Source organism: Typopeltis vanoorti, chromosome 1 (genome assembly GCF_054136105.1).
Source record: "Typopeltis vanoorti isolate ZY-2024b chromosome 1, IOZ_Tvanoo_1.0, whole genome shotgun sequence".
NCBI lineage: Eukaryota > Metazoa > Arthropoda > Arachnida > Uropygi > Thelyphonidae > Typopeltis > Typopeltis vanoorti.
This window is the reverse complement of record NC_143549.1, coordinates 111,560,857-111,587,861: the sequence shown is the minus strand read 5'-3', so window position 1 is coordinate 111,587,861 and position 27,005 is coordinate 111,560,857. Positions and strand designations below refer to the sequence as shown.

The following is a 27,005-nucleotide window of genomic DNA, read 5'->3' as shown; positions in this document are numbered from 1 at the left end:
CGTATTATAGACTAATCTGTGTGTATGGAGTTGTGGTTCAAGTATTGGAGAAGTTAGTCAGGACCACCATTAAGAACTTGGTTGTTAACAGCAGCATTCTCTTTGATGGTCATCATGGGTTTACTAAAGGAAAATTGTGTTTTGGTAATATGCTTACTTATTATAACAAGGTGACCAATGCATTGGATAAAGGTGATGCATATGCAGTGGTATATTTAGATTATGCAAAGGCCTTTGATAGATTGTCACATGATAAGCTGGTGATTAAACTGGAAAGCATGGGATTTGATATTAAGTTAGTACATTGGATAAGGGATTGGCTGTCTGATAGGTATCAGCAAGTTGTGTATGGAGAAGTGATATCCCAGAAGAGGAAAGCTACTAGTGGTGTACTCCAGGAGGGTCTGTTTTAGGGTCATTCCTATTCAACTTTTATGTTAATGATACTGGGAGGGATCTGAATGGTGATATTCAGTTGTTTGCAGATAATGCAAAGTTAGGAGAACAATCAGAAATGAAACTGATGTTGTGGCTTTGTAAGAGGTCTTGAATGCACTGGATAAATGGGCAAGTAATTGGTGACACTTTGCAACAGTACCAGTCATACTGTTGCGAAGTGTCAAGTTTTAAAATGTGTGATACAGAGTATACAATTGATGGCAATACTTAGAGAAAATGGTGGCAATGAGAGATAAGGGAGTGATTGTGGATAAGGACCTAACATTTCAGGGACACATTGATAGAATTGTGAAGACAGGATAATAGATTATGGCAATGATGCGAAGAACACTAATGTGTAGAATCAGGATGTTATGGTGCCACTATGTAAGGCTTTGATTGGGCCACATGTGGACTACTGCACACAAATTTGGACACCTGGTTATTAAAAGGATGAGGAGATATTGGAAAAGGTCCAGATATGATTGACTTAGGTGGTGTCTGGTCTCTATTTGTTAAATATGAAGACAGATTGAGGAAATGTAAATTCCAGAGATTAGTGGATAGGAGAAGGGGGGGGGGAATATGATTTAGATATAAGTTATTAAGAGGTTGTTACTAGATTAACGTTGATGATGTTTTACATTAGAATTGGGAAGAAAAAAGGGAAAACAAAAGGTCAATCATGGAAGCTGTATAAGGAAAGGGTTGGGAACAGATTTTTTGCACAGAGATTAGTGGGTGATTGGGATGGACGGCCTGTGAGTGTTGTGAATGTGGAGACAGTGAATATATTTAAGGCACAGTGTGATAAACTGTGTGTAATAGTGGGACCTCTGATGATGAGTCACTTGACTCTATGGAGGTCTGATGATGATGATAATGATAATAATCATAATAATAATATAGTAGTAGTAGTAAAGGAATAGCTACTTCAAAAATGCCACAGCGAAGTGACAGCAAAGTGCCCAGTAGCCAGTATCAGGAGAGTCCAAACTGCTGATGACTAGCCATTGCGATAGTGATCCTGCTCAGTTCGAGAGGAACCACAGGTTCGGGCACTTGGTACATGTGCTTTGTCAAGTGAGTAGTGGTGCAAAGCTACCATCCATGGGATTATGACTGAATGCCACTAAGTCAGAATCCCATTTCGCCACTACAATGACACTATTCATAGCTTAAAAGGTAGCGCTAGCAGGAGTTGGTTTCGTACTGTTATGGTGTGATCACTCTGGTGATGAGGCCACTAGAATGGAAGAATCAAGGCGGCTGTTGAGACTATGCAGCTTTTGCTTCCTATGCTGCACTTTGAAGATACCCATAAAACAGTTGTTTTATCACATCCCCCCCCATTCACTCTTCTGTACTCTTCTGCACTTCTGTACCCTTAGTGCACAATGTGCACTAAGGGTACAGAAGTGCACAAACATTGTATAAGGACTTCACTGCATTATAATAACTGGTGAATCATCCCCAATAGCTATGATAGAGACTGTCCCCAGACAGTTTCTCCAAATTATATTTTCCTCATTCACTGAATTCCCCCCCCCCACCCTTGGAAGGTACATATAATAAAGTTATAAATGTTTGTATGCTCTTTATAATCTCTATAAACACAAAAAACTCACAGGGAACACCTGCATGTTTTTGCAGAACCCTAGATTTTTGCAAAACACAGCTAAAGAAACACTTGCCTAAAGAAGAGTTGGAGAAAAAGATAGATACTAGGGTTTGCCTAGTGGTGATATAAGATCAGGATATGAGAGAGAGAGAGATGGGAACAAGAAACAGCAAAAGTTTCTTTCACCCTACAGCCTTGATGAGGAACCAGAAGATTCAACTGCCAGATGAGCAGAAGGCAAACTTATTGTATTTGCCTTTACTCTGAATTTGTTGATAATTTTTTTGCATTTGTTTTGGGCTACAGTGTAAACTGAGTGAGAAGTTGGAGTTTTTGACTTGAGCTATGGAACATATGATGTGTTATCATGAACTGTAGATGAACAATTTTTCTGCATAGGAGGTGCAGAAATCCTAGAAGTCATCCCAACTGGCATGATTGTAGTGCCATAAGATAAAAGGCTGAGCTTGACTGGGAAGAGATCAATCCATAAAAAAAGGAGAGATATGAATAAGATTGTCAGAGTTGCCAGGAGAAAAGCAGATATCTACAGTTATTTGGAGACAGAGTTGGTTAAGAAAAGATCCAAAGTTTTGGAAGAATGATGAGGACTGTCTTGTATTCTGGTTGGTAGGTCAACTATTTGTGTCAGATCATGACTGGTAACAAATGACTTGGCTTCCCTTTCGGCTTATGTGAAGTTAAAGAAGAGGAGCCAGTTTATGCTATGAATGCTAAAGTTTTCTAGCATTCATAACATAAACTGGCTCCCCTTCTTTAACTTCACATAAGCTTTCAGAACATATCATGCAAGACAGTCATGATAGCTGAGGTAGACTGTAATATAAAAGGATGCCAATTGAAGTTTGATTAGGAATAGCATATTGGGTTTTGATGGCTGTAATTGGTGGTGTATATCACTGATGTTTATATTGATGCTGTGGATGTTGAAGAAATGGATGTGGAAATGTTTTTTAGTGGATGAAATTTGGGTATTTTCGATTCTATAGGATATAATTTTGTTAGATATAATTTTTGGTATTTTACATATTACAGTCAACAGAGATGGGAATAAAAAAAAATCTGAAGACCTTGTACTGTGAAAAGTTGGTAAATTACATAGTTGAAGCAAGTGAAGAAATCTACTGACATCTTCAGCAGCTAAGGAGGTTAATACAAAAGTTATTCTTTTACATGCATTGCAATTTCTTGCCAAAAGCAGATAAGGAAATAGCAACAAGAACTTTCAAAACTGCTTTGTTGTGGTTTTAAGCATTCAATCATGAATATGTCAGATATTACAGGAAGTGATGTTCCATCAGAAGTGAACCACATTAGAAACTATGAAAAGTTTACATCCATTGATGATAGTTGTGAATGATATAATGAAAATAAACATTTTCAGGATGAAATTGTGGACAAAATTGCAGCAAATAATCAAAGGACATTAGAAGAACATGAAAGGGATAAGAATGACACTTTCAAGCTTGAATGAATGACTAAAGAAAACATCAGAAAATTTCATGCTAGATTATAAGCCTCTCATTGTATAAGGAGATTTGCTAAAGGGAAGTCAAGTTTTAGTAATCTATTTATTAATAAGATGACAGCTATATTGTATGAACAAGATAGATACTTTTTTTTTTTTTTTTTTACATTTTGATACACAGATAGATACATAGTAGCATACTTAGATTCATCATCATCATCAAATTCCTGCCATGTACCCTCAAGGGGTGTACAGGATATGACAGTACTACACGAAAAAAAATTACATCATTACTAGCTTCCTATCTACAATTTTCCTCCAAATCAGTCTGTTACTTGTCAAGACTCCAACATTATCAGATCTTATATTTCTATCATCTAAGGCACTTTGTATCGTATCAATCCACCTATATCTTGGTCTTCCTCTGGGTCGTTTTGCTAATCTTTCTTTGCCCATTCTGTTTAAATGACCATACCACTTGAGATTAGCTCTGCTAACGCATTCCTGGATGCTGACAATGTCAAGTTCTTTCCTAATATCCTCGTTTTTAATATGAAATTGCCATTGATGCCATCTGTTCATGCCTATAATCTTTCTCAGGACTCTCATATCTGCAGTCTCTAGTCTTTGGTCAAGTGTTTTACTTCTGACCCAGCTCTCAGATCCATAAGTTAAAACTGGTTTGACACTGTCTTGTATACAGCAAATTTAGTGTTAAGACTAATTTCTCTCTTATTTCATATGAATTTATTCAATTGACTTCCCACCATACCAGCTTTACTGATTCTGTTGTCTATTTCTATATTTAATTTACCATCTTCAGTAAAAATTGTGCCTAAGTAACTGAAATGTTTTACTTGTTCCACAGATTCTCCATTCACAACACAGTTGATATTTTCAATGATTCTGCCTATTTTCATTGTCTTTGTCTTTTTATTGCTGACCTTCATAAAATATCTATTACAACAGCTATTCAATTTAGTCAGAGAATCTTGCAGACTTGTAGCGGATTTATTTAGAAGTATAACATCATCTGCATAAAGCAAAGAGCTGACATTAACATCTCCAATTTTGATATCATGTTTAATACCACTTTCCTTCATAATGTGATCCATATAGATAATGAATAACAGAGGGGATAATGTACATCCTTGTCTCTTCCTTCAATTCTAACTGCTGACTTACAACTCAAATAAAGACTAAGTATTGCTTGATATAATGCCCCATTGACACCATATAACTGTAGGGTATTGAATAGCTTCTCTCTTGGCACCTTGTCATATGCCTTTTCTTAGATTTTGCAAAGGTTATTGATAGATTACTACTTGATAAGTTGATAGTCAAACTAGAGTGGATGGGACTGGATATTAAATTGGCTATCTGATGGATATTATTATTATTATTATTATTACCCAAGACCCCATGGAGTAAATGACTCATCTAGGAGGCTTTTATCATACACACAGTTCACCATACCATGCTTTAAGCACACTAAAATTCTCTGCAGACACCACACTCTCAGGCAAGGCATTCCAATCATTCACAACTCTGCATGAAAAAAAAACCTGCTTCTCACTCTCCTACTCACACCCTCTTTATACAGTTTCCAGGGATGACCTCTGGTTCTCCCCTGATCTCCCACTATTTTCTGTAGAACCTCTCCAGCATTAATCCTATAACAACCCCTTAATAACTTGTAGGTCTCTATCATATCTCCCCTATTCCTCCTGTCCACCAGACTCTGCAAGTTGCATCTTCTCAATCTTTCCTCATACTCAACATTCCAGAGGCTAGAAACTATCTTAGTCAGTCGCCTTTGGACCATTTCCAACATCTCTTCATCCTTCTGAAAACCAGTTGACCCAATCTAGGCACAATAGTAAATGTGTGGCCTAATCAAAGCCATATACAATGGAACACGAATCTCCCTACTTCTAAAAGTCAGCATCCTCCACATCATTCCCAGAAGCCTTTGTGTTGTCTTCACAATTTTCAATATGTGACCCCTAAATTTCAGATCCTTATCCACTATCACCCCCAGATCTCTTATTTCCTCCACCACACCAAGCATAAATTCTGCATTGCATTTTTGTTTTCCAAATTTTAAAACCTTACATTTTGCAACATTGAACTCAATCCCCATTCCATGTGTCCTCTAAAATTTAGATCTTGATCTACCATCATCCCAAGATCTCTTCTTTCTTTCACTTCCAACAACATATATCCCCATATATATCAGTAAGTTGTGTATGGGGAAGCAAAATGCAAAAGAGGAAAAGTCACTACACGTGTGCCTCAGGTGTCTGTTTTAAGGCCATTGCAGTTTAACCTGTATGTTAATGATACTGTGGAAGATTTGGATGAGGATATTCAGTTGTTTGAAGATAATGCAAAGGTCGAACGAACTATGAGTAGGGAAGAGATTGTGGCCTTATAAAAAGACTTGAATTGACTGAGTGAATGGGTACAAGAAAGAGGATGAAAGTTCAATGTTGAGACATGTAAGTTTTTTTATTATTATTATTATTATTATTATTAGGTGACACCTCCAGGGAGTCCAAGGACTCATCAAGGGAGGGCACCTACTCTACAGCTGTCTCCACTACTCAATCCACCAACTGCAACTATACTAACACCATCTACTGCCCACCACCACCACCACCACCACGACTAGTATTTCCACAGACAATCACAAACATTGATGTCCATGGTGGGATTCAAACCTGCAGCCTTTTGGCTGAAGAGTGGATATACTAACCACTCAGCCAACCAGGTTGACAGTTTCAAAATTTGGAAAACAAAGATAGGATGTAGAATTTACTCTTGGTGGGGATATATATTGTTGGAAGTGGAGGAAATAAGAGATCTTGGGATGATTGTGGATCAAGATCTAAATTTTAGAGGACACATTGCCAAAACTGTGATGACAATACAACAAATTCTGGCAATGATACAGAGGGTGCTGGCTTATAGAAGTAAGAAGATTCTTGTTTCATTGTATAAGGCTCTAATTAAATCACATGGACTACTGTGCACAAATATTTGGTCATCGGGTTTACAAAAGGATGAAGAGATGTTGGAGAAGGTTCAGAGGTGATTGACCAAAATAGTTTCTGATCTCTGAAATATTGAATTTGTAAGCAAGGTTGGGACAATGCAATTTGCAGAGTCCAGTGGACAGGAGGAAGAGGAGTGATACAATAGAGATGCACAAATTAGTAAAGGGTTGTTACAGAATTAACATTGAAGAGGTTTTTCATAAAATGGTGGCATATTGAGAGATAGAGCAAGAGGTCATCCCTGGAAGCTGTATAAAGGGATGGATGAGTGTGTGAAAAAACAATACTCCCCATATGAGCCTGACTCCATGGTGTCATTATCATTATCCTAAGATAATATGATAATCATAATAATAATAATAATTACAACTCCATTTCATGCAGTAAGGCAATCTGTTCAATTGCAGTTAATCAAAAAAACTGTAATCTTGGTATCTATCTTGCTACTCAATAAACCAAAAACTTGTCTTTTTGTCTTATGTACATATACATTTTAAACTATTTATGTTCAACATTGCACAACTGGACCAATTTATGTATTCCTGATGTGGTCCAGTTAACTGAAATCCACTGTATGTGGAACTACTAGATTGGTAATTATGAAACATTCGGAAGACAGCTTGGTAGTAAAGCACAGAATAAGAAGTGAAATGAAAAGGACATCAATTCTGCATCAGCACTACTGAAGAACTATAGGAAGACCTTACTTTATGATGGGTTAGGTTGTTATCCCACTGTTCATAAAGCGAACTATTTATAAATTGAGGTAAAATTATGATGTATTTAAATCAGACTGGTTCCTACAGTATGTAAACTGACCTCTAATACTTTTGCAATTTTATAGAGAACTATGGTTATTTTATAATTATTTTACATAAAAATGTATATAAATAACAGTAAGACAATAAATTATAAATTAAGGTAAAAATATTGTACAAAGGAATAATGAAGAATATGTAACCTTAATGTAACGTATCTGGTTGAGGATCATCTGGATTGACAGGCTTCGTGGTTATGATGCGAACACTCTTCTGCAAGCTGTGTTCAGGCTTTAATTTTTGTCTTTTATTGTTTGTTAATTTAAATCTTCATAAATAGAGAGACTGTAAAATGAGAACTTCCTGTATTTTAATAGCAATTTCTGAATGTACTCGAAAGAGCAGGAAGAGGTTAAATAAAGTAGGTGTGAAATGAAGAAATGAGGAGATTAAGCATGAAGTTTGTAAGAAATATTATGAAACAGCATAAGTTGAGTGGTAATGATCAGTTAGATGAGAAATACAAAGAAGAAAAACAGTCCAGGAAACTTTTGTTATCCTTGAGAAGGGTTGCAAAAGTGCAATGTTGAGCAGTAATTAATCAATATTGCCAAGGAAATTCCCAGAGAGTTATTTGGATATATGTAACTGGTAGAAGAAACAATGATTATAAGATGATGATATCGGTGGAAATAGTAAAATGGTAGCTATTGTAAAGCCAATAAGCATTTATAAAGGTATTTTATCCTAGTAAGTGTGACAACACATAGAGCTCAGGTGTAGTGGAAACGGTTTTTTAAACCATGTACCATATGGTTTATAAAGTACATGGGTAATTAAGTAAGCTGAATGTTAATAAGATGGTAGGTTTTTTTGATAACATATTATCATGTGTTTTAAGAAAATAATCCAGAGAGTTAATGACAGCTAAAGGAGCTGAAAGAAGGCAAAAGTGTTCTACTTCACAAAGGAGGCAACTGTGTTTTCGTCGTTAAGGTGCTGGAAATGTTAGTGAAAGCTGGGTTGATAACAATAGCATCCTCTTTGATGGGCAGCACAAGTTTGCTAAAGGGGGAGATCATATTTTAGCAACATACTTATGCATTTCAACAAGATGATCACTCACTCACTCACACACACACACACACACACACACACACACACCAGACAAGTGAGAAAGAAGCACATACATGGCATATTTGCATTTTTAAAAGCCTTTGACAGATTACCACATTCAACTGAAATGAGATTATGTAATGGATTAGTGCACTACATAACAGACTGGCTGTCTGACAAGTACTGGCAAGATGTAGAGCATGGGGAGCAGCTTCTTGCAAGAATGGTGTGTGCCAAAGTATGTTTGGTGCATAAAGTATGCACAAAATACACATGATGCCATCTCGCTCATTATTGTAACATGTTAGTTGCTGTTTAATGATACTTGGAGAGAGAGACTTAAATCAGGATACGTAGTTAATTTACAAAGTACACCTTTATGCCCTAATGTAGATAGTATAAACAGTCCTACATATAAATTTGCTAAACATTTAGCCAAACTACTAGCCACTTTTCCCAAACAATTCTCCCTCTTTTGTTAAAAATTTTACAAATATTAATCACATGTCTTCCGGAAGGTTCCTTATCATACTTGGTTTATAGAAAACCCACACATACAGGGAGATATTTACACAAACAATCACACCATCACCCTTCTCAACAATATAGTATCTTAAAAACATTAAGCCATAGAGTTAGAGCAATTTGTTCCAATGACATTGCTCTCATTGCTGAACTTTCTCACCTGTGTCACACCTTCATGACCAATGGCTATAATCCCCATAAGATAGATAAAATACTAAATGCTCCCCAAAAATCCCCCCCCCCCACTATCTACCACAGAAGACTGCAACAAAACTATCACCATCCCATACATTAAAAGTACATCTGAAAAGATATCTAGGGTGCTTAACAAACATCAGCTATGCTCTGTAATTAAACCTTATGTGAAATTGGCAACTCTCATCCATTCACCTAAGGACAGATTCTCTCCTTTATCGCATCCAGGAGTCTATGAAGTGGCCTGTTTATGTCATAGAGCCTACTATGGACAGACAGGAAGAACTGTGGACATCTGCCTCAGTGAACACACAAAATATATCTGGCACTTTCGCTATGGCAAGTCCGGTCCAACAGACCATGCTTTAGCCCTGCACACAGGATCAACTGGAAAAAAACAAAAGTGCTGCACAGAAACTTTTACAAGTCAGAGAGGTTGTTCCTGGAATCAACAGAAGCCTTGAAACATACTCCAAACCTCAACAAGTATGGCTGTATAAATCTACTGAAGATTTGGGAGACAGTCATCCTAAGAACAAATTAATACCTGCTTTCTTCTCTCGTTTTTTTTTTTCTCCTCCCAACTTAGATGGTATCTAATTAGGACTTAAGTCTTTGTGTTGCAGGCTATAATTGCTCATACTAGTCCCACTATTACACCCGATTGTGGTTGTCTCGCTACTGTTACAAACTTTGTGTGCTCTGAAGATGCTGGATAGAACACCAGCAAAATATTAGCAATTAAGTCAATAAATAGTTATTTTCTTATCAATCTGTGTTCGCATCTATACCGTTAAAATCCAATCAACAGGATATATAGTTGCTTGTAGATATGCAAAATTGGGGAAAATTATGAGCATTATAGCAGACATTATGGTTTAACAGGATGGATTTGAATAGAATATGTGAGTGGACAGGTGAGTGAAGCTAGTTGAATGTTGCAAAGCATAAGGTTTAAAGAAACAGTGGATATTAAAGATCCAACATTATTTGAAAGTTGAATATATGCAAAAACTTCAGAAGGTTCTACATTTATTTAGCTTTCAAATAATGTTGGATCATTAATATTCACTATTTCTATATAATTTACATTGATGAAATGAAGCTATATGGCTCTTTGATAATAACGTTTAAAACTTCGTAAAGTAAAGATAGGATGTAGAATATGCTACTTGTATAGATATCTTCATCTCCTCTATGAGATGACTTCTGGGAACTTCTTGTAACTTCTGGGATGTCCTCAGAAGTTAGAGGAGATGAAGGATCCAGAAACAATGGTGGATAAGAACCCAAAATTTAGATGAAGCTTATATTCAGACATGACAATAGATCAGTGCTGATGCAGAAGACACTGATATGTAGAAGTAAGAAAGATGTTGTTCTCTTGTATAAAGCTTTAATCAGGAATATAAGGAATTAGTATGAACAGTTATAATCTAGATGAGGATATAATGTAAAAAGTCCAGAGATGAATGACTAAGCTGGTTTCTGGAATTTTATGTATGAAGAAAGACGAGGAAATGTAATTTGCAGGAATCTGCAATACAAAACAGATTTTTCATAGAACAGGAAGAAAAAGAAGAAAAATGTACTACTCATAAAGATGGAATGAGGAGTAGGTTTGAGCAAAAAAAAAAAAAAAAAGCATTGCCTAGAAACAGTAAACAAGTTTAAGGCACAGTTTGTTGAAGTGTACATTGCTGAAATTTATACTTTGTCTGACAGTGAGGCCTCCCATGATGAATCTCTTGATTCTATGGAGGCCTGATGTTAATAAATTTTTCCTTTAATAATATTGCAATAACTCACAGCCATGCAACAGATAATAAAGGGCAGAGAATACATTTCTCTCTCTCTCTCTCTCTCTCTGTGTGTGTGTGTGCGTGTGTGTGAGAGAGAGAGAGAGAGACTTTCATTCAGTGATATAATCATTAGTGTTGATTTTCACTATAGCAAATAATATAGAGCAAATGTTATAAAAAAAATTACTGAACTGTTCCAACTTAGCTTCATAAGCACAAGAATTCAAAAGTCAGTTTATTCTCTATAAGAAGCAATTACTGTAATTCCTGAGTTTGTTATGGTGAATGCTATTATTATCTCATGACACCCCCAAGGAGTCCAAAGACTGATGAAGGGTGGGGCAACTACTCTACAACTCTCCATTTCTAACACGTAATCCACCAACTACACCTAACTGCCCACTACCACTAGTATTTTTTTGTTTTTCGCCACTTTATAGATATTACACAATTTGTTTGTATGCAAAAAAATGTTATTTAAATAATTGCATGATATCATTTAGTAGCCAAGCAGAAATGTGGACTGAAAGTAATTTTGCACTCATATTATTATTGTTCCTTTGTTTTGAAATAATGGAAAAATATATTGTAGTTACTTTATGCATGTGATAGAGAGTTATTTTATATATATGTTTTAAGACAGAAAAGTAACTTTCTTTAAAGGATTTTACACACACAGACTTAGCTTTGCATTTGGAACACACACACACACCTGATTTACATATTCGATGCAATAACGAAGTACCATGTGATATCAATGTCACATGCGGCTACTATAAATAGGCACACTTATCCTCGGTACATAATCAGTAAACATTTGCCAGTAATGGGGAAATGTGGTGATATAAGTCAATTTGGCTGCAGGCAGATAGTTGGGATCTGGAGGGAAGGTGCCAGTATTTTGGAAACAGCTGCACATGTTGGTTGCTCCCATACTAACGTGTCAAGGGTGTACCAGGACTGGATTAACCATGAACAGCCATTCCAGCAAAAGGGCTCATATTGGTCAGGCACACATGATTGATCCTAGAGGTGAGCATCAGGTGTCACAACCAGTGTCAATCACAATCATTGTTTCAGCAATGACATGCAACAGTCACATTACTCACTCACTCACCAGTACAACAGACGGGCAATTCAACCCATTTCCACATGCACCATGCTCTGTACCTTGCTTCACCTGGGGATTCCACAGTCAGAGACCAACAAGGGTACCCATGATGACAGCCAGGCATCACAAACAGTGTCTCACATGGGCCAAGGAACATCGGCAATGGACCCTCCACAGATGGAAAAAGATCGTCTGGAGTGATGCGTCTCATTTCCTGCTGTACCACGCTGATGGCCAGGTTCACATTTGGCATAAACAGCATGAAGCACTATCTGCCGATTGCACAGCTGGGGTCCAACAGGTCAGTGGAGGTGGTGTTATGGTCTGTTGAGCTTTTTTTTGCTGGCATACCCTAGGTTAGTTGGTTGGTTATGATCCCACAAACACTGAATGGTGAACTCCGCAGGACCTGTTAGTCGATCATCTGCATCCACATCTGTGGTCTACCACAACCGCAGTGCCATCTTTCAACAGGACAACACACCTTGCCATCCGGCTCATTTGACAACAAATTCACCACACTGCCTTGGCCCTCCAATTGTAACCCAATTGAATGGGATATGCTAGAACAGGGTGTGAGAACTGGTGATCCTTCTCCTCCTCCATGGAATGAGTGTGAAGTATGTAGGAATGAGATGATACTTCTTCAAAATTCTACCAATCGGTTCTGAGATGCCAGAAATATAAGAGATTGGAACCTTGCAGTCTGTTGAAGAATCCTAAGGTGCTGGAACATAGGAGCCAATTATCTGCTGGATTTGATTAGATCTCATTTCCACATATTTTCTGATGAACAAAATTTCTCACCTATTGCCATCTAAAAAAGACAAACTGGCACCTCTATCATTAGCTGCTGTTTACCAGATACCATGTGAATGTAATCTACAGTAGCATACTTTGGACAAACAGGCCATTCTGTAGAAAAAGGAATTAATGAACCTCAATATTATATTAATATATGTAATACAAATAATTACAATAATACAAATAATCATATCAAAAACTTCAAAGTATGGTCTGATACAACATAGTATATACTAAACACAATATCCAGTGGGATAAAGCTCGTCTTCTCCATAGATGCAGGTTTAAATATGAATGCCTTTTCAAAGAAAGTTGTGAAGCCCTTTTACATTGGCTAAATCTGAAACAGAACAATTGTCTCTCTCCCCCCCAAAAGTTTGAGAGATTCTTATCTTATATAACCATCAAAAATAGTTGTTTAATAATATTTTTAATAATATTATTTATTAATACTAATTTCTTGCACATGGCAACAATTTTTAATTGGAAAACCACCAACTGCTGTATATACTTTGTAATCCGATTCCTTTGTTTGTTTCTACACACTGATGATGTACTGTTAGTTTTAGTACGAAATATCTGTCCTTTTATTTCATTAAAGTTAATTACTGTGGTTATTGTGTAATTTATTATTTATTAGCCTTCGAACTATCATCATAGGACATATTTCAAAGACTTCTCACCATATGGATCACTCACCTCTCATTCTTATCCACCGCTTCCTTATCTTCATGAAACCTAACTAAATGAACTAATCCCATGCAGAGCAATCTGAATGTAGTCATATCAGTATAATAAAAATAAGTTCTTCATCTTTATTGTCAGTGTGTTCTTCAATGTCTAAGTAATCCTCTGTTGTAGAAACATCAGTGATTCAGAATATTTTAATAATACAATCATCATCATCATCAGGCAGTTAAGCCCACGACCTTCCAAATATTTTTGGATTTCACAACCGTAACTATAACTTGAGGATAAGGTAGTTAGCCTTATGCATCCCAGGGTGTCCAATGTCTGTAGATGCGTGTGTTCATGGAGCCAGTTTGCCTGTTCTGGGGATATAAAAAACCAAGTTTCTGGGTGAAAAACCCCCTCCCTCCGTATGAGAATGGGGATAGGGTTTTTTTCTAACAGGTCCTCACCTTTTGTCGAAAGAGACCAGATAAAGGTACCTCACATCACTGATGGGAATCGAACCCCGGTCTTTCCGACCAAAGGGCTTCGTCTATATCGACTAAGCTACAGAAGCTCTAATAGTACAGTCACATACCATTTATCTTGTATTCAGCAATGATTTAACCTCAATATCTTCCTTGCTCTAGTTTTCACTGATGAGACCTCAATAAAGATTGTAACTAGTTTGGGTAGTGACTGGTCTTATAATGCATAGCAATATAAATGTCCAAAGAAAGTGTTTGCATTATGGGATACAGAGGCAATTGATGTACAGTCAATGGCCTCCATATACAAATCATGGAGGTATCATGAACAAACTGTTTACTTATGATTTCACAGGCTTGTCATTCACCTTTCAATCCTATCCACAACTTCATGAAACCTAGACGAACTAAATTCATGCAGTAGCAGATACACCAGATGTGCAGTGATTTGAAATATATTGAATAGTGATTTGTGGATAAACAGGTCCACAAAGGGATATCAACTGGATAGCAAGAAAAGTTGCTATCTCCTGGTTCTCTAGCTGGGTTTGGTCTCTTCTTCCTGAGTCAGACGCCTTTCTTTTATCTGTGCTATTTGGTCTCTCTCTCAACCAATTCGTTTTTTTTCTGACACCGATGCTATTAGAGTATTCAAAGGTTGGGGGGGGGGGCTTTCTTTTCTTACTTAATTTCTGTATCTGATAGGCATGACTCTATAGCCTTGGTTAGCAATATACCTAAGAGAAGGCAACTTTGAAATCAAGCCCTAGTCCAACTGGTTGGAGATTCCATAAAAGGCTAGCCCCCTGTCTGAGTAAAAATAATATTGCTGCAAATCAGAGTAAGGAAAGAAATACCAATGGATCTTTTCAGCAATGACTCTGGAAGAAACAGACAATGTATGTAGTCTATATACTAAATATCCTGAGATAATTCAGGAAGATGAAAAATAAAAAGTAGTTGTTATGGTCCCAACAGAAAAAAAAAGAAAAGAAAGATAAAGGGTTTGAAATTAATGGATAAATATCTACATATATAGCATATAAGGAGTGGAGTGGATAAGAACAGAAGGGCTGAAGCTGGTGTATCTATCCTCATAAAAAGTAGATGGAAGAACCAAGTAGGAAGTTAGGAAGAAATAAATGAAAGGTCTATAAAAGTAATTCTTAAAGTACATGGGCTGAAATTTTTCATTATTGGAATTTACATCCCATGTAATGATACCCCACTTGACGAAAAGGAAGAATACTTTGAAGATCTTAGAGAAAGCACTGAATCAGCAGGTGGACACAAGGAATTCTTAGTGTTAGGAGGCTTTAATAATAAAGTTGGGTGGAGTGATAATCATTGTGTGTGTGTGTGTGTGTGTGTGGTGGGATGTTATGGAGAAAATCATATCAATGACAATGGACATAGGCTGATAAGTACATAGGTACTTATCAGCCTATAGGCACTTATGACATAGGTATGTAAAAATGAAAAGTACAGGTACTAAACGAATATTATCAACATAAAGATATACATAAGTTTGCATGAACCCAATCAACTAGAGGTATGAAGTCAATAATGGATCTAGTGAAAGCAACATAGGGTCAAATAACAGTAGTGCAAGATGTGAGCATGTTCCATGGAGCTGAGGGTCGGGCAGATCATTATATGGTTATAAGTAAGACTGTGCACCCATTACATCAAGGAAACCAAATACTTCGCATGATGATGGTAGAGTTATTAAGATCCCCAGATACAAAATAGGACTGTTACAAAATGATAACATATGAGATTTATGTATATATATATATATATATATATATATATATATATATACACAACATCTTGAGCAGAGATCAGATTTAACCGGAGCAGGATCTGAATCTGAGGTGTATAATCATTTAAATTCATGACTTATTTTTCACGGTATTAACAACACCACACACACTTTTATCACAAAGATGTTTTATTAACGCTTATATTTCGCTGGTTTTCAACTCGGCATCATCAGAGCACAACACACTTGTATACACGACAGTGAGTGAGTGAAACAATATAATAGCAAAAGACAAAAGATCTAAAGTCCTATTTTTGGCGCCCTCTAACGGAAAAAAAAAAGAAAAAAAAAGCAGCAGCTATCCAGGAGTTTTTCTTAGGGCAGACCACGTTTTGGACACTCCTTCACACAGGATTAGATGGAGGAAAATGAATCTATTTAGGAGTCGTTATAGATCTGAAAGATTATTTTTTGAGTCAGCAATGGCTTTGAAGAATTCTCCCAACCTTAACAAATATGGTTGCATTAATTTGCCAAAAATTTGGGAGACGGTTATCCTAAGAAAAACTCCTGGATAGCTGCTTTTTTTTTTTTTTTGTTAGAGGCCACCAAAAATAGGACTTTATATCTTTTGTCTTTTGCAATTATATTGTTTCACTCACTCATTGTCGCGTATACAAGTGTGTTGTGCTCTGATGATGCTGAGTTGAAAATCAGCAAAATATAAGCGTTAATAAAACATCTTTGTGATAAAAGTGTGTGTGGTGTTGTTAATACTGTGAAAAATAACTCATGAATAACATCAACACCTAAACTTATCTGTTAGAATAATCATTTAAAGAAATGCAAACCTGAGACTGCTAAAGATGCTCTTGGAAGGGAAGAGAAGAAGAGAGAAAACATAGAATGGATGAATCAACAGGTGAAGGAGAAGATAGAAGAAAAGAAGAGAGCAGTAACACTATTCAGAAAAGGGAGGAAAACAACAATATTAAGAGACAAGTGAAAAGAATGGTAATTAACTAAAGAAGAAGTGGGAAAGAAGGTGCAGTGAAATCAAACACCTGCTGGGATATAATCACTCTTCTGAGGCCTAGTGATCCATGCAATAGGAAGTCCCTGATACGTCTTGAGGGTGATATTAAGTCCCTCGAAGATTTTAATTTTAATTTTATTGCCGGCCTTGTTGGCCGAGTGGTTAGCATATCTGCTCCCAGCCAAAAGTGTGCAGGTTCGAATCCCGCCATGGGCATGGATGTTTGTGATTGTCTGTGAAAATACTAGTAGTGGGCAGTAGATGGAGTTGGTGTAGATGATGAGGTTCATTGTAGTTGGTAGATTGAGTGGTGGAGACAGAGAGAGTTGTAGAGTAGGTGCCCTCCTTCGATGAGTCTTTGGAGGTGTCATGCAATAATAATAATAATAATCATGAAGGTCTATTATACAAAGATAAGGTGGAATATTAAGAAGATGAGGCTATTGTTGGGAGAAAGAACATTTGAAACGAGATTGGAGGAGATGAGGCAGGCTGTTCAAGCAACAAAAAAATGGAAAGCAATAAAATTAGTGGATGCCTTCAAATATCTTGACTCCATCATGGAGTCAAGATATTTGAAGAGGTATAAGTCCAGTCCAGTGTGATGTGGACATAACATTTAGAACAGGACAGGCATGAGCAGCTATTAGAACAATGAGTGGTATTTTATGGAGTCAAGGGCTCAAGGAAAACTAAAAAGATGTTATACCATGCGATAATAGAGAGTATAATGACCTACTGATGTGAGTGTCGGACACTCACTAACAGCCAGAGAAGATGAGTAAAAGTTGTGGAAATGGATTACTTCAGATGAAGTATGAGAGCTACCTATATGGATCATCTGAGAAATACATGCATTCGAACAGAGTGAAAGATGAACATCCTATTATGGAGAGGATAGAGGTATATGCTCTGAAATGGTATGAATTTATCCAGAGAATAACAGAAGAACAATGGCTATTGAGAAATTGCTCTATTTAAATCATCTTATAGAATTTTGACCACTTTTGTTAACCTAGTTCAGCATCATTGGTAAACAATGGATATTTCTTTTGAAATTCTTTCCTATATAATTAATTTCATTTTTATATATGAATTCCATGCAGTGGAAGACTGTCAATTAATAAACATATTATTAGTATAGTAACATTGGTGGAAACATAATTCAAAAGTAATCCTGAGCTGTGCAATCGAGGTGCTTGGTGAGACATCTGGAAAGATTAGAGAGCAGAAGGAGGGTTGGTGGTGGAATAATGATGTACAAGTGGCAGTGACAGCTAAGAGGAAGGCAAAGCAGAAGTGGGATGAGTCAAGAGTGGAAGAGGACAGAGAGGTGTACAAAGAGAGAAAGCAAGAAGCCAAGAGAGTTGTGGCACAGGCAAAGGCCATGGCATATCAAGATCTGTATGATCAATTAGAAACAAAGGAAGGTCAGAGAAAAATTTACCAACTAGCGAAATGTAGAAATAAAGCAGCTAAGGACATCTTACATGTGAGGCAGATCAGAGATGCTGAAGGAAGAGTATTATGGAGGGATGTGGACATAAGAAACAGATGGAAAATATACTTTGAGGGACTTCTGAATGAGGAAAATGTAAGGACTCACAGAGGAGATGGGCAGCCTTCTGAGGGGATGGTGCAGAACATCAGTAGAATGGAAGTGACGGAGGCCATGAAGAGGATGAGGAATGGAAAAGCGGTGGGCCCCGACAGAATTCCAGTGGAGGCATGGAAGGCACTGGGGGAAGAGGGAATTGACCTGCTGTGGGACCTGTTCATGAAAGTTTGCCAACAGGAAAATATACCCGAGGAATGGAGGGAGAGTACTCTTGTTCCCATCTACAAGGGTAAAGGGGATGCACAAGACTGTAAAAATTACAGAGGAATAAAGTTGATGTCCCACACAATGAAGATCCTAGAAAGGGTTCTTGATGGTAGATTGAGGGAGGAGGTGGAGATTGCAAAGGAACAATTTGGCTTCATGCCTGGTAGATCAACAACAGATGCTATCTTTGGGTTACGACAGATGATGGAAAAATATCGAGAGAAACAAAGGGAGCTACATCTGGTATTTATTGATCTGGAGAAAGCATACGATAGAGTGCCAAGGCAAGAAGTCTGGAGGTGTCTGAGGGAGAAGAAGGTGCCGGAGAAATATGTCAGGTTGGTGCAGGAAATGTACAGAAATGTGAAGACAAGTGTTCGGACCTGTTTGGGACAGACAGAAAGTTTTCAAGTAACAGTTGGCTTGCATCAAGGGTCAGCATTAAGTCCGTTTCTGTTTAATATTGTGATGGAGGTGGTAACAGAGGAGGTGAGAGAAGATGCACCTTGGACAATGTTGTATGCAGATGACATCTTGCTGTGTGTAGATTCAAGAGAAGAAGCAGAAACTAAACTGGAAAGATGGAGAAAAGTACTGGAAGAGAGAGGTATGAGACTGAGCAGAAGTAAGACAGAGTATATGTGTTGCGCAGTGGGCGGTGGCCAGGAGTCAGACCTGGAGCTGGAAGGAAATGTCATCAGGAAGGTGAGAGACTTTAGATACTTAGGTTCGACAGTGGAAGAAGATGGAGGAGGTGAGAAGGAAGTGGGATGCAGGATACAAGCAGGTTGGAGGAACTGGAGGGAGATGGCTGGAGTGTTATGTGATAAGAGGGTGCCGATCAATCTGAAAGGCAAAATTTATAGGACAGTAGTGAGGCCAGCTATGACATATGCTATAGAAACTGTGGCCCTGAGGAAAAATAACATTAGCAGGATGGAAGTAGCAGAGATGAGAATGCTTAGGTGGATGTGCGGTGTGACCAGAAAGGATCATATGAGAAATGACTATGTCAGGGGAACAGTGAACGTTACGAACTTAGGAGCGAAAATACAGGAGGCAAGGTTGAGATGGTTTGGTCATGTGATGAGGAGGGAGGACGAATATGTGGGAAGAAGGGTCATGCAGATGGATGTGCAAGGAAGGCGGAAGCGTGGGCGGCCAAAGAAGAGATGGAGGGAGCTGGTAGAAGAGGACTTGAAGATGAAGAACTTGGATGTGGTGACAGCCCAAGACAGGAAGGTGTGGAGGAGACTCATAAGAAACAGTGACCCCCACTTAAGTGGGAGAAGCTGCAGAAGAAGAAGAAGAAGAAGAAGATTATTAGTATAGTAAGCTAGCTGGCTATGAGTCAGATAAACTAGAAATCCCTGTTCTAGAGACCAAACTTGGAGCAATTTCAAGGAATTTTAATTTCTAATTTATTCTTAATTTAATTGTTGTAATTTCATATGTATTACAGAAAGTGAGTAAAAAGAACATGTTGCTAGTCACAAAATAGTGTATTCTATTCACCTATTTCTGAATTCTTTCGTTAACCTTTTTAATACCTTAACCACCATTCAAGCTACTGACAGGTCTATAATTTACTACTTGTCTTGGGGCTTTCTTCATGTAATGGAATTATCTTGTCATCTTTTCACTTTCTTGGATTCCTGGACAAGGTAGAGAATTAAATTAAATATGTTGGTCAGAGGAACTATCATAATGCCCTGTCACATCATTCAGTGCATTATCTCCACCCAGATGAACTATTCTTGTAAAGTAATAATTCAGTAATTTAACTGTTTCTTCCGTTTGCCACCTCCATTCATTAATGTTATCCTTCCATAATCATTCTTCCTTTTCACCACCTAGCAAAATAATTCTTTTGGATTTCCTTTATCCTGTTCGGTTCATTTTCTCTCATGATGTAATATTTTGATGTGCTCTTCAATTTGCTTCTACTCACAACATTATATTTTCTTTTTCGTATCTCCTGCCAAATGATGTTACTCATCAATTTTATTTCTATCCATCTATCCTCCTGATCCTTGATATGCAGCAAGATAATGCTTTCCTCAAACATATCTCGATTATTTCCCCATGCGCTACTAATATCCTTTCTTTGCATTTTTTTATGCCAGCATGCCACTATTCCAAGCAGCTTTCTGAGTTTTTTCATAACCACTGGGTCTGCTATTTTATACACACCCTCTTTAACTGAATATTTCAGATGTTTAGACATCTCCTAGAATTTTGACTGGAAAATGAGAAGAATGTGGAATCACTAGATGGCTAACATTTTATCCCCTTCCCATATACTATTCATTCATGTCTGTCCATCAATTTCTTATCCATGTTACTATCTTTATTTCTATCCTCTATTTGCTCCAGTTTACATAGTAGTTCTTCATATAATTATTTTCAAATACCTCCAAAGTCAAGCAATATCACACCCTAGCCATTCTATTAATAATAATGTTAACTTCAAATCATATTAAATAAATAATCTTTTATGTTTTAACTAAATAATATGCAAAAGTCATTTTTAAAATTAAGAGCATTCTTAAAAATTCATTTAAACATTAAAAAAATAGTACTCACTTTTTTCAGCAGGTACTTCAGGAAACTCATCATCTATTTTTATTTCTAAATTTCCACTTTTTATGACTTTTTCTGCAATATTTGTAACTACTTCATTTAATTTTGTCTGCATTTTATTATTTATCTTTATCTCAGAGGAATCTTCAATAAATGGAAGTTCTTTTGTTGGTGTTTTAACTGGTTGCTGATCTGCTTCTTCTAAATGAACTTCCATTTGCTGAAGAGAAAGTTTACTATTTTCTGCTTGTGTCTCTTCTTTCTGTTGAGAAGAAATTAATGTTACTTCCATTTTTTCATTTATTTTTGAGCTATAAAGGTTTTCAGCTGTTGGTTTTGAGCCTGTCTGAAAGAGGGGAAGCTTAAATTGCTGAGATTCTATCACTTTGCTTTCTTTTTCATCTAAACTCTTCTTTTTAACAATTTTATCTTTGAATTCTTTAGAAAATTCCATGTTATCTGAAAAATGAGTCGTGTCATATGCAATATCAGTCACTTTAATAGCTTGTCTCTTTTGGTGATCCAAATCTTTGTCAGGAATACTTATGGTCTCAAAAAACTGCAGCAATGATTCCTTTTTCACAGTTTTGTATGATGCTTTTGGGTCTCTACTTTCTAATACATGCTGCTTAGGAGTATCCTGGCTTAAATTCTTTAAAGTACCTGTAGAGTATGGGAATGTTTTAGAATCCAACTCCTTTCTTGAAGGTACTGGCCCTACTGGTAGCAAACGTTCAAGGGCTGGAATTTCAAAATCACGTTCTTGGACACCAGTCTGAACACCTTTATCTTCTGTGAGTTCATGCTGAGATGTTGTATATGAACTAACTGTAGTATGAGAGACTTGTCTATCTACAGCTGTCTTGGTCTGCTCTGCTCCAGTTGATGCTTTAATTTGCTGCAATGCATCTTGAATGCCACTTGCAGTGCTACTAATGGTGCTATCTACAGATTTTTGCTCTCTTCTTTCCACAGTGCTATCCAACTTTCTAACGACGGAATCTTTATCAGGAAGACCAATTGGTAGTAACCTTTCTGGGACAGGTTTAACTAATGGTTCCAGATTAATGTTAGAGTGTACACTCATTTTCCATGGAAATTTAGCAATCTCTTTTTTAATAGCTTTAGATGTCTTCTCATCTACTGAGTGCACTTGGACAAACTGGTGAGATAGTCTATCATATTTATCTTTCATTTTCAGATCCATGTGGGAATTGTCAGATGAATATGAACAGTGGGCATGGGTGGTAGAATCTTTGTTTATTTGAAAGCCCTGTTGTTGTTTCAAAGTTAGGTTTAGGGGAGTGTGATCAAATGTACTTTCCAGTAATATTTCACCAGAATGTACTTTGCCTTTCTGATAAATCTCATGATCTTCCTCTTGTTTCTTTTGTAAAACCATGCTTTTCTCTTTTTCTTTCTGATGAGCTAACTGCAGACTATCTTGATGAATAAAGGAACTTTTAATAGTAATATTCTGGGCAAGCTGAGAGTTATCAGCTGAATCAGAAATATCATGCTTAGCAGTAACACTAGTTTTAAGGCCTTCAGATCTCATGTCAGTAGTAGTTAGAGGACTGGTAGATGCTACAGAGAATTTTTCCAGGTGAACAGCCTTAACACTTTTCAGAGGTGAGGCAAGTGAAGTTTCATATTTGGATACTGGTTCCTGAACTCTTTCTTTGCTTTCTAATTTTGATGCCATAGTTTTGGAGATTATGCTCTGCTGTTGAGGAAGGGAATGAAAAAGCTTAATAGTTTCTTTTTTCCCCACATGTAAATTATCACTTAAATGTATTGAAGGGATGATTCTGCTTTGAAGATTTTCCTGTTTATTGTAGCTACTATAAGAAGACTCTTCTTGAGATCCTTTTAAACTTTCAAAGTCCTCCTCCCTGTCAGGATCTGTTTTTGTGAAAGAGCTGGATATTACAAGATGGCTTGATTTCACATCTACACTCTTCTCCATTGCTTCATGCAGAGATTTTTCTATTACTAAAGAATCTTCAGCCATTTGAAAATTTATACTTTCTTTTACTAAAAATTCAGGTATTAAGGAATTCATATCAGATTTTGCTTGTTTGGCTGGCTTCTGCAATATAGATATCTTAGAAGCAGCAACATTACATTGTGTGTCTGAGTCGGCAGACTCTTCTATTTTTAATAATGCCTTTTGATTTTGTACTTCCTTAGAAAGAGCCTTCTGAATACCATTATCAGTGATTATCATAGCTTTGCTAGAAACTGCAACTGTTGGATCAATTACAGTGACTTTTTCTTCTCCTGGCAAAGTATCTTTAACTAATCTTACTTTGGCTTGCTCTGCAATACTTCCTATTTTAAGACAAGGAAGTTCCCCAACAGAGCCAGACAAAGCTTTTTCTTGTTCCGAATCCTCAGATTTTGGACTTTCAGGAATGGCTTCTAATTCTGGTTCAGCATCATCTCCATCGCTAGAACAACTAAATTCAGGCAGTTTCCAGTTTTTCCATTGCTGGCGATCTAATCTTTCTTTAGAGGATTTAAGAATGTGCTCAGCAAACATATCACTTTCTAAATTTTCAGCAATTCTGCCATGAGATTTTGTGTTATAAACTTTAGTTTTGAATACTCCAAAGGAACTTGATTTGATTGTTTCATCATGCATTATTAAAGGTTCTGTGAGTAACAGCTCTTTATCACATGTGTTATCTACATCAGCTGAAGCAGCACTTAAATCTGAAAAAGAAACACAACTGATTACACTAAAAAACTTCAAAGCTATAGTAATGGTTATATATCATTATTACGACATAGTAATAAATAAAATACAATCAGATGAGATGAGATACTGCTTTCTCTCCTATTTAGCAAGCTCTGTAATTTAATTTAAATTAGTCACATAATTTTATTATGACATTCATCTTGAAGTAAAGGGGATTTTAAACAGGAAGTGACCAACATTTAAGTAAAACAAAAAAGAATATCCAACAGAAATGAAAAATGTGTACTAAAGATGACAACAGAATCAAAGTCAAACAACTTTCAGATGTAAAATGTAGAATCAAATATAAAATGACCAAGGAACAAATGAAGGAGTTTCAAAAGAAGAACCAGATCTTGCAGAATGAGAAAACAGTGAGTAACTCAGTCAGTGATATATATATGAACTTATCTGCAAGTAGAGGGGAGGAAAATAAAGATACCAATAGTTTGGATACAGGGAAATAAATAAAAAAGAAATCATACAAAAAAGTTCCTGGTTGGTCTTTTGGCCACTAGGTGGAAAGTTTTAAACATCAGACATTGTGTGGGCTGTGACAAGATAAGTTAATTTTATATTTATTAATTATGTGACAATATTGTCTAATATTTAGATTGAGCATTAATGTGCGATATTTGAGTGTGGAACACAGTGTTTAATTTAATTTCTTAGGTGGTATTACTTTAAATTCATTGTTTCTTGTTAGCACTCTGGTACAAAATGGTGGTGAAAGGTAGATAGTTGTGTTGGAAGTTTATTTTGCACTTGGTTAGGCTATAATAAATTTAGTTTAATCTTTTATCCAAGTGTAAGCAAACAACTTTGGGCCTGAAAATATCTTCATGACTAAGGTAAGGTGGTACAACACCAGGCAACTTAGAGCAAGGAGTGATGAGCGTTTGGTCCACCTTTGCTCCGAGTTGCCTGGTGTTGTACCACTTACCTTGGTTCCTGAAGATATTTTCAGGTGCAAACTTTGTTTGCTTACACTTGAATAAAGGATTAAACTAAATTTATTATAGTCTAACCAAGTGCAAAATAAACTTCCAACATTTTTCTCTAAATCCAGAGTAATTCAATAATAAGATGGTACACCTGTTGGCAACTCGTATAGGTAAATATGACCTCTCCTATTGCTTCTGCCTTAGTATCTCCATGTTTGGATCTGCCTCCCACTGACAAGACCTCAATAAAGGTCGAAACCAGTCTGGGTAGTGGCCCTTAATGCATAGCAATATACATGTCTGCAAGGAGATGTGCTTTGCATTATGGGAGATACTGAGACAAGGAGTGATGAGAGCTTGATCCACCTTTACTCCGAGTTTCCTGGTGTTGTACCACCTTACTTCAGTCCTGAAGAGATATTTTCAGGTGCAAACTTTGTTTGCTTAAACTTGGATAAAGGATTACACTAAATTTATTATGGTAGATTGCTGTGTAGGTAATACAAAAACAAAGTTTGGATTTTTCAAAAATAGTACAGTGCCTGTGTAATGCACTATGTATACAAAAGAGGATGTTGCAGATGTTTATATGGAGAGAATGAATAAGGGGAAAGTGTGGGCATGCAGGAAATGCAATATTCTAATGAAACACAAGGCTTGTTTAAATTAGAGTAGGGTAACATGGATTCATTACTGAAATGTTCTTGAGGAAGATTATGCAAACATTACAAAAGTGTGTGGATGTGATAGCAAAGAAAAGACTGCAACTGACAATAAATATGTGATATTGAAAAAGAGTGCAATTACTAGTAAGAAGGAGAGTGGTGCAGTTAATGGCAAACAAGCCTGTGTGTAAGATAGCAAAAAAAAAAAAAAAAAAAAAAAAAAAAAAAAAAAAAAAAAAGTGACACAAGATTAGAAAGCTGAGTTGGTGAAGATAACATAAGAGATGAAACAGATGTAGAGTGAAATGAAGATATTTGTAGATATGTATGGAAGAATGAAGAAGACAGAAACAAATGATGTTAGTACAAAAGAAGTAATGAAACACTTGCGAGTGGCATTGGGATTCAATTATTAGAGGTGTGATAAAGTTAAATCCCAATAACTGGAACAAATTTCATTCTTAATGCATCAAAACAGAAATATAACTGAATGTAAGAATTACCCAATAACTTCCCACTGAGTGCTGCAGGAAATTTATGTAATAATATTTTGCATGTAAGTAAAGGTTCATAAAAATTGTTTAAGCTATACTTATTCCAAATAGGGTTTATCAAAAATGTGAAGAGTTTTCTGTTTATCAACTATAGTACGTAACCCACAAACTTCTCATTAGCTTTGTTATTTACCTCTGGATTTTCTCCGCCATTTCCATCCCACTAAGAATCCAGGCAACCAGAGCTCTGCACACACACTAGTACAGATGTTAATATATCAAAGCATTATAATGGATAAGCCTCCTCATTTCTGCTTATTACTGTTTTCCTTGGCATCTTAGTCTGATGAGCTATTTTGACAACTTTTGAAATATGCTCTGTAAATTTTCCTTGTGCATAACCATCCCCAAATCCCTGGCATCAATTTCTGCAGTTCTTTTCCCTAATGACAAATAATCAAGACATGTGTGAACATAATAAGAATTTCAAATACAGCTTTATTGATCTCAAAAAAAAAAAAAAAAAAAAAAAAGTGATAAAGTGCCAAGGGAAAATTTGTACAATACCCAAAATTTTTGAATGGACTAAACTGAATGTAATATACAGAGCAATACTTGAGTTGCAAATGAGCAATAAAAGTGATGGATAAAAGGGAAAATAGTTTTGTTTGATGTTAAATCAGATTAAATCTATATAAACAAATTACATTCTTAAGGTAAGTGATTGGTTATTTATTAAGATGATATTGAAAGTTTATTTTTCACTTGGTGAGACTATAATAAAGCAAGCCTCTAGCACTCCTATCTCAGTATCTCCCATAATGCAAAGTACATCTCCTTGCGGATATGTATAATGTTATGCATTAAGGGAA

The 27,005-nt window shown here is 36.5% G+C and overlaps 1 protein-coding gene across 1 annotated transcript in view; it reads right to left on the bottom strand.

The window, feature by feature from the left end:
* Positions 1-27,005, bottom strand: part of unc79 (UNC-79 domain-containing protein) — a 1,277,183-nt gene that overhangs the window by 460,638 nt on the left and 789,540 nt on the right. The window contains exon 38 of the mRNA XM_090395893.1: positions 21,291-24,005. Within this exon, the coding sequence (XP_090252019.1) occupies positions 21,291-24,005 (2,715 nt within the window). The remainder of the gene's footprint in view (positions 1-21,290; positions 24,006-27,005) is intronic.